At 47.0% G+C, this 9,277-nt stretch overlaps 1 protein-coding gene across 1 annotated transcript; it reads right to left on the bottom strand.

Moving 5' to 3' along the window:
* Positions 1-5,269: 5,269 nt before the first annotated feature.
* Positions 5,270-6,583, bottom strand: LOC120660814 (transmembrane protein 45B-like). The gene has a single exon (XM_039939454.1). The coding sequence runs from the start codon at positions 6,466-6,468 to the stop codon at positions 5,512-5,514; it is 957 nt and encodes a 318-aa protein (XP_039795388.1). The 5' UTR covers positions 6,469-6,583; the 3' UTR covers positions 5,270-5,511.
* Between the last annotated feature and the right edge of the window lie 2,694 nt (positions 6,584-9,277).

The following is a 9,277-nucleotide window of genomic DNA, read 5'->3' on the forward strand; positions in this document are numbered from 1 at the left end:
TTGACTGAGGTGAATAGGGAGGCGTCCTCTCATGAATAATACCATGTTCCTCGCAGAATAAAGTAAATAAATTTGAGAAATACTCGCCACCACGATCTGACCTAACTCTTTTGATCTTTCTCTCAAGTTGGTTTTCTACTTCAGCTTTATAGATTTTAAAGTAGTATAAAGCTTCATCTTTTGACTTCAACAAATAGATGTAACAAAATCTAGTACTATCATCAATCAAAGTCATGAAATATTTTTTACCACCTTTTGTCAACACTCCATTCATTTCGCACAAATCGGAATGAATTAATTCTAAGGGTGCCAAGCTCCTTGCCTCCGCGGTCTTATGAGGCTTACGAGTTTGTTTTGATTCAACACATACATGACACTTAGAATTTTTGACAAAAGTGAACTTTGGAATTAAGCTCAAATTAGCTAAGCGCATCATACAACCAAAATTAACGTGACAAAGCCTCGAATGCCAAACATTTGTTTCATCAACGTTAATAACATTGTATGCAATTTTATTACAAACATCTGACAAAGAAAGACGGAACAAGCCTCCGCTTTCATAATCTTTTCCAACAAAAGTACCAAACTTAGACAAGATATATTTATTGGACTCAAAGACTAATTTGAAACCATCTCTACACAGTAGAGAGCCGCTGACTAAATTCTTCTTGATGGTGGGGACATGCTGTACGTTCTTCAGCTGCACGGTCTTCCCCGAAGTAAACTTCAGATTTACCGTACCAACACCAAGAACACGCGCATGTGATCCGTTCCCCATCAGCAAGGAGGAAGTCCCGCCGGTCTGGTAAGAAGAGAACAAAGAAGCATCAGCACAAACATGAATATTAGCACCAGTGTCAACCCACCACTCGGGTGAACCAAAGACTGAAAGAACAGTAGGTAATAAATTACCGTACCCTGATGTTCCTCCAGGCTCGCTAATAACCATGTTGGCGGAGTCGTTGCCTTTGCGGTTCGGACACTTTGCAGCAAAGTGATCCGTACTAGCGCACACATAGCAAGCTCCCGTCTTCTTCTTCTTCTTAAAAGTGGTTGTCTTCTTAGTCTTTGGTTGGTTCTGCGGTGGCTTTTTCTTGTTCTTGTGGGAGTTGTTCTTCTGAACAAGATTGGCACTTGAAGCACCAACAACTCCTTTCCCACGTATGTCCTTTGCTCTCGCCTTCTCCTCAACATCAAGAGTCCCTATGAGTCCATCTATTGTGAACTCCTGTCTCTTGTGTTTTAGAGAAGTAGCAAAGTCCCTCCAAGAAGGTGGCAGCTTAGAGATTATACCTCCAGCCACAAACTTATTGGGTAACACACATGGGGACTCTTTGCTGCAATTTTTGAGATCTTTTGCCAGAGTATGTATTTCATGAGCCTGTTCCACTACAGAACGGTCTTCGACCATCCTGTACTCAAGGAACTGCTCCATGATATACAACTCACTCCCGGCGTCAGATACTCCATATTGAGCCTCAAGAGCATCCCACAATGCTTTGCCAGTTGGCAGCCGGATATAAGAATCCACCAAGTTATCACTGAGAACACTAATGATCAAGCCTCGAAAGAGGATATCAGCCTCATCGAACGCACTCCCTTCCTCTGGAGAGAATTGTTCAGGCTTATCCTCTTTCACATGGATCACTCTCGATAGTGTTAACCACAGTATAAGCCGCTCTTGCCAACGTTTGTAATTTGAACCATCAAAAGGTGATGGTTTGATTGATGCAGCAAAGCTAGATACCGAAAGCCTATTAACACAATCAGGTTTTTGGATTGTTAGATATCTAGGCAATTTTTGGTATATTTTAATTCCAAAATTAAATGTATAAACTAACAATATTTCTATGACTTTAAGGAGTAAAATAAAATATGTGAACATGTTTATACTTATCACACATATAAGCATAAACAATATAAATAACCAAAGTTTCAGGGAGTACCCTGAAGCGGGGCTGTTGCCGGAGGCATTGGCTGCGCTGTTACCAACTGGAGTAGACATCTACTCGGTTGGCCTCAGTCGAAGTAGTCGAACTAAATCGGTGCAGGAAGAAGTTCGCAGTGCAGTCCCGCGAACGGTCACCAAGATGTAGTCGACGTAGTCGTTCGGCCACCAGAATGTAGTCGACGTAGTCGTTCAGCTCGTCCACCAGGAAGTAGTCGTACAATCGGGCAAAGCCTTAGTATTTTTTAGCAGTCACGCTAAAGCGTTACCCAAAAACCTGATTGCCCGCCTATCCCGTGCAGGATCTCAAGGCGAGCAAGGTTTCGGAGGCCTGCTCACGCTAACCTGATTGCCCGCCTATCCCGTGCAGGATCTCAAGGCGAGCAAGGTTTCGGAGGCCTGCTCACGCTAATTCTGTGCGCGCAGAAACTAGCGTTGGGGAACTCAGTTGTTGCAACTGTAGAGGGAGAAGAGAGGAGCCGAGTTGCCTCAGTGCTCTGGTGCAGAATGGATGAGGGGAATGGCACTCCTTATATAGTGACTCAGGTGCTCAGGATCGTTGAACCTGGACACCATCAGAGTCATTTAGGTGATGCGGTTATGGCCATTAATTACAGATTTAATTGCACGTTTAATCGCACGATTAATTGCTGTCAACGGCAAAATAGCCATCACATCGCACCGCACCGCATCTGCACGTCACGTCCGGCCGCGCACGCGCACCGCACGTCACGTCCGGCCGCGCTGCGCCTCGGCCCCGGCCCGGCCCGGCCCTGCGAGCGAGCGCGCGCGCGTGTGGTTCACCGTCCTCCTCTTACCGGCTTCACAAGTGGTGTACACGAAGTCCACCTTTTAAGTCGGTTGAGATCCTCCTCAATTCCCGGTACGGAATGAAGCATTGATTCCCTAGCATTAATAGTGGGCTTTAAATTCTTTTAATGTTTTAGAATGAATGGGCCAAGCCCATTACTCCAACAAAACTGTTCGTTTTTTGAACTGTCCTAACATGCCTAGGTTTAGGTTTCGGTTTGGAGGCAACAAGATAATGAAAGTCATTCTCCTGGTTCGCCACCACAAACTAGTTCCGTTTCCCCCCTTTTCCGTCTGTGTTCCGGTTAGTCGTTACTTTGTTGCTGTGTTGACTTGTATTTCCGTCTTCCAATGGAAATGGAGGATATCCTCATTTCAAAAAAATTTAAATTATTACATTACTTTTCATGAAAAAAAATCTGAACACTCCAAATCTATGGAAAAAAAGGTCAGTAACGTACTGAAAAAAATGATATCCTAAGGATATTCTTCTAGTGGCGGAGGAACATACCTGAAGGACAACCACAGATTTAAGCATAGCTATTTTTCATACCTTAGAAATACTCTTTTTGCTTGAAATTGTAAGTCGTTTTAGTTTTTTTATAAGTCAAACTTGTATAATTTTAATAAATATTATATAAAATACACTGAATTCGCACCATCAAATTACATTATTTAATTCCAACACTAAATGTCTAGGTAGTGCATGTATTCCATATTGTAGATGTTAATATATTTAGTATAAAGACTATAAACTCATTCAATGGTCTATATGTTTTTCTTAAGGTAGAACTAAAATGACCTATATTTTAAATTTGAAACAGAGAAACATTGTTTATCGAAAACCATCATGACCCAAAACCACATGTAATCCTGAAGTCAAAACCTACTTCTGAATGCCATGGAGTCAAATAAATAGGCAAATTGTAGCCATTATCCTACTGAGTTTTTTTAACTAGCCTATCAATCCGCACTCCCGCACGAGCTAATTAGAATTAATATAAAAATAAACCTTGAATATAATTATCTATCTAACATCCTCTTTCATCTATTAAATATTCTAACTCTAAAATACATATTTATCACTATCTAGTTGCAGTAGATTTTATTTTGCATCACACCTCATTGTACTGAACAATTTGTTTACGAATTGGTATTCTTATCTCTCCCATCATACATGAATACTGGGTGACCCACATCGTGGTAGTATTTTTTTAAATAATAACATAAATATTGTAGTAATAATGAAAGTATAGTAATTCAAAATTTTATATTGATGCACTTTAATATATTGTTTTTTAAGATTCAGATTTTGGGGTTACTTTTACTATTAATAATAACTTTACTATTAATAATAATATAATTGGATAATTTATATACAAATTTAGGAGGTTATTTACATTATTTTTATAATGGCACAAGTGGGTAATTTACACAAAAATTAGGGGGTTACTTTAGATTATTTTATAATGGCAGAGATGGATAATTTAGATACATATTTAGGGGGTTACTTTAGTCTATTTTCATAATAGCAAAGGTGACTAATTTATTAGAAAAGATAACATATCAAATGTTATTATGATTAAAGTTGTCGGACTGTTGGCTGCATGTTTCTAATTATTAGAGTGCTCACCTAGAATTTTATATGACTTTAGGGGAAGACTTTAAAGGAGCCTCCAATTAAAAATAGTAGGAGGATTTCTTTATTTGTTTACAGTGCCCATCTAAGATCGTACGCGGCTTCACGTGAAGGTCTCAGAACAACCTCCAATTGGTAAGAGTAAGACAATTTCTCTATTTTTCTAGAGCATGTGAAGATTTAAAAAACGCATCCTGCTGAGTTTGGGTCCCCTTGTCCTAACTTTTCTAACTAGCCACGAACCGTGGCGGCAAACGCAGCGTCCTTCTCAGCGATGATGCTAGCCGGCGCGCGCACGGCCGGCGGCCACCACCTCCACCAGGTTCCAGGCACAATCCGTTCGAGCTTCCAGGTACGGATCCGCAAATCCGTCGAGCCCCATCGAAAATGCACATCCAACGACTCTGGTAGGTAGGTGACGACCGGCGAGGACGCAGGAGGGTACCACGACCTTTCCCTTTTCCTCGCAACCTTCTCGGCTTCTCACCGTCTGCCGGCGGCCGGCGGCCGCCTGAATTTCGTGCGCGTTCTGGAAACGGCTCTTGCTTCCGGTGTCTCTCTTTCGTGGCGCGCATGGATGGGAGGAGATCGACGGGTCTGGTCATGTGAATTTCACGGGAATCGCTAGCCGTCGTCAGTTTGCCTGAAATTCGCTCCGGTCGTCATGCGACCGGACAGGTCGATTCTCGTGCTCGTGTGTCCAGGTTTCTTGTCCGGGAAGAAGATTGATGCTGCCTCCGGACGAAGGAAAGCGGATGAAGATTGTCCACTCGTGAATTTGTCACTCCCAATGAATGACACGGCGAGACTATCTGTGCCTATGAAATATGGAGCTAATGGCAAAACTGTAAATGCCAATGCTTGCGGTTCCATTTTTGCAAATTTCTCCCGATCTTGGTTAGAACAGAGAGAGATGTGGATGACCTGAGACAGGACAAATATGGACTTGCCATTGGATCCTTAATCCAAGGGTCGCAGTGTATCTATCAGCTGTAAACCGCTTTTTGCACGGTTCCCTAAAGAATACAATTGTACATTTCTGACCACAAACACTGAAGCCAAACCACACTGTAATCACAGAAAGAACGTTTCCCAACCTTACGGTGCTACGATTTCACCTCTCGATTTCGACAGGCTTTGTGCCGCTCACCACGTGCCCGAAGCCACGCTTGGCGGCCTCAAGGTCGTCCTCGTCGTCGTGGTCATCTCCTATGCTGAACCGGCTGTCGCTGTCGCCGCCGCCGCCGCCGCCCTTTACCAGCGGCAAGTACTGCGGCTCCTCCGGGTAGAGCTTAGCCATATGGAGGTAGAACAGGACGACGAACACCACGGTGCCGGTGAGGTACCAGCTGAACTGCAGGTTGACGAGCGACTTGGCACGGTCGAGCGCCTCGTCCGTGCGGCACCGGACCACGTCGTGGCCTTCCTCGAGGTTGAGGAAGCAGCCCTTGGGGATGAGCGCGGGGGTCCAGAGCATGATTCCCATGACGATGAACCAGACGCCCTGGAGCACGAGGCTCGCCGACCGGACCAGGCTCACCGTGAAGCTCCGCGGGTAGGGGATGCCGAGGAGCGTGGTGGCGAGCGTGACGGCGATGACGGTCTGCAGCAGCCAGTGGAACTGGCCCTCCACGCCCATGTGGTCCGCCGAGTGGAGGTGGAAGATGAGCAGCTGCTGCGCGAACGCCGCGGCGGCCACCAGCTGCGACACCGCGTCCCGCATCGGCGCCCGCACCCGGTCCATGTGGATGGTGACCGCGGCGAAGACAAGCAGCGCCAGCGAGATGGACGCGTGCTCGAAGTTGTGGAGGTGGTTGGACGGGATGGTGCCGTCGTCGTCGAACGGCTGGTGCTTCTCCGGGCCGATGACGAGCTCCATCAGGATGGAGATCACCGTGCCGACGATTATGAGTATGAGCTCAAGGTGGCGCACGCCGCGCGCCGGGAACCAGACCGGCGCCGAGTACGAGCTCGGCCGCAGCAGGAAGAGGCGGATGTGGCTGAACAGCTGCCACAGGCCGATGAGGAGGAAGCCGGCGCCCGGCGCGACGTGCCCGACGAGGGTGCCCATGGCGCGCCGCCCCCGAGAGCTTTGGCCTTTGGCGTTGCGTGCACCGGCGCAAGTGGTACGAACAGGAGGAAAGAAGTTGGTGGTGGCGTGGGGAGAGCCGGAGAGGGAAGGTTTGAAGGTTGAAGGGAAACCTGGGGTTGGGAGTTTAAGAAGGTTTACGGAGGCTGTCTAGAGTGTTCGGAAGGTTTGAAGAGTATCCTTGTTTACTTTTGGGTTTAGACGTCTTTGCATGTATGCGTTGATCATCAGTGCTGATGTGTTGGTGTTGAAAGCAGCTCGCCAGGGTGATCTGATTCATTCCTAGTTTTGTTTCGCTTGCTTGTCCGAGCTTCTAATTGAATAGTACTTCGTAGCTCGCATTTTTTATCTTGTCCTTGATATGCTAGGTACGTTTATTTTAAGGTGCTTGTGGATAACACTACTGGTGTGATGGATATCACTATTCTTTCTTAGTACAATAGTGTCCATTTATTTATTTTGAGAGCATATAATTTGCATATCCATTCATTTTGGTGAATTATACAAGACATTATCTCCATCGAACATTACATGTAGAATTTACTTGTTATGAGCATTCACTTTGCTGACATAACGGAGTCATTATGAGTTCTCCGGTTTGGCTACCTAGCTCACAGTCTTGGTAACCGTACGATAACTAAGAATCGCTTGACCAGAAGTGAGTACTGGTAATGACCAATAGTGAGTAGTGGTAACGTGAGACCAGGCTACATATAGGTTGGGATGAAGGACTATTATAGAATATAAGATGAGTAGTGACTGAGGATGAAAGCGACCATATATTTGTACTTGAATTTGCATATTCGATGATACGCAATTTCTACTGAAATTTCTGTCGTGGTCAAACTTGGAACCTCTATAAGCCTGCTGTCCTGTTGTAGTGTTGGGCCCAGCCTGAAGGGAAGGACAAGCTTTGTGTTGGACTTTTTTTTTATTAAAACCCTTCTGGAACTTGTTACAGTTGACTGTAATACCCTCGACCAAATCCGTCAGGCTAGGCGGCTAGCCCTCCCGCTCGGTGTCGCGGCGACAGTGAAACACAGAGAGGGGCAGACACGGAACTCACGTCCACGCCCGCGCCGTCGCAGCCGGCGGTTTCCGCCTCGTGCGCTGCCCGGCACCTTGCGACCAAAGCCACCTGGTCCGCGGGACGGCGGCCGCGCGCGCGCTGTGCGCAGGCGGCGGACGCCAGGGCGGCTACCGAGGCGAGGGGACTCCGTATAGCGTGTTTTGCCATCTGGACAGCGCCGTCGCGTTCACCGATTTCACGTGTTCCCTTTTGAGCCACAGGTGAACGTCTACTAGAAGCGCGCGGGGGCGGCCGGCAGGGAAACCCCGGTCGGTGTCGCGCCGCCGGGCCGGGACTTATCGCCGCGCGCGCCAACGGGCGGCGGAAGGGCCCCGGCGCGGGCACGTATCCCTGCCGCGATCGTGATCGGGCCCTACCGACCCTTTTTTTTCCCTTTCTCCCTTCTTCCGTGGCGGTTTCGTGCTGGGAAGAACGAAGGTGCTGACGGGGATCGCTGGATTGGGCGCAATTAATGGCATGCCATGTACTGCAGGTAGGGATGGCAACGGGTCGGGTAAGGTGTGGGTAGAGCAAATACCCGCCCGCGACAATACCCGAAACTATAAGGCATACCCGTACCCGCGAAGTCTAGCAGGTAAAATTTTATACCCGTACCCATACCCGCCGGGTACGGGTCGGGTTTCGGGTACCCATCGGGTATTTTAATAATAGCATAAATAACCTATCATTTGGTCATATTGACTAGCATATTTTGAATTTTCATCCATATAAGCGAACACAAAGTATTAGTAGAACTAAACGGATCATCTTGCACCATTTTTTTTATTTTCAACATCTATTTTGTAGTTGTATGTAAGTAAATGCGTTGAATTCTAGTTAAGTATTTCACTAAAAAATACAACAATAATCATACGCTTCACTACAAATAATAAGCAAAATGTCAATGACATTTCCACATCTATTAGTTCACACAATTTCACTATCCGTCTATTTAGTTCATACAATCACAAGAAAATGAGACATAAAATTTATGAATGGTATGAGGTCACTAGATTATTTTTCATATTTCGGGTACCCGTTGGGTACCCGCGGGTAAAATTTTTTACCCGTGCTCTACCCGCGGGTAAAATTTTATACCCATACCCATACCGGCCGGTAAAATTTCATACTTATACCACGGGTAAAATTGCCATCCCTAACTACTGGTACGGTCGGTGTTCTAGATGGCGGGAACCCGACCTCTCCGAGCCGTCTGAGCTTCATCCCGGAGCTGACGAAGAGGTTCCTTGCCCTGCAAGGATGGAGGCCGGCGAGTCCTCATCCGATCAGCGGCCCAGACACGGATCATCGGAAGCGCGAATGCCACGGGATCGTCCCACGATTTCACATCACCCAGGCACCCAGCTAAGCTGATCACGTTCCGGTCGCATGTTTTGACTGGCCAGGCGGATTGATCATTATTCTATATATCACGCAGCACGCACCTCACCCATGATGTTAGCGCGCGCGCGCGCACGGCGGCCACGGGTGATGGGCCGCCACACTACAGAGCCTGCTGACCCGAGGCGCGACGCGACGCGACCACGCACATCCATCCACTAGCGTCCGGCCGGTTTGTCTCCACTTTCAGGTGCGGAACCGTTGGACCCCAAAAGCGATGCAAAGTGATCGGCTGCATGCCCTAAACTAAAAAAAAAAAAGCGAAACGGAAGCTGATTCTCTTCCTGTAGAGGCGGCCAGGAGCAGGTGAGAACGCACTGG

The sequence above is a fragment of the Panicum virgatum genome, chromosome 2N (assembly GCF_016808335.1).
Source record: "Panicum virgatum strain AP13 chromosome 2N, P.virgatum_v5, whole genome shotgun sequence".
NCBI classification, from domain to species: domain Eukaryota; kingdom Viridiplantae; phylum Streptophyta; class Magnoliopsida; order Poales; family Poaceae; genus Panicum; species Panicum virgatum.

Bases quoted from the DNA above. Each gene is read 5' to 3' on its own strand.
- LOC120660814 (XM_039939454.1), bottom strand. From the start codon at position 6,468: ATGGGCACCCTCGTCGGGCACGTCGCGCCGGGCGCCGGCTTCCTCCTC.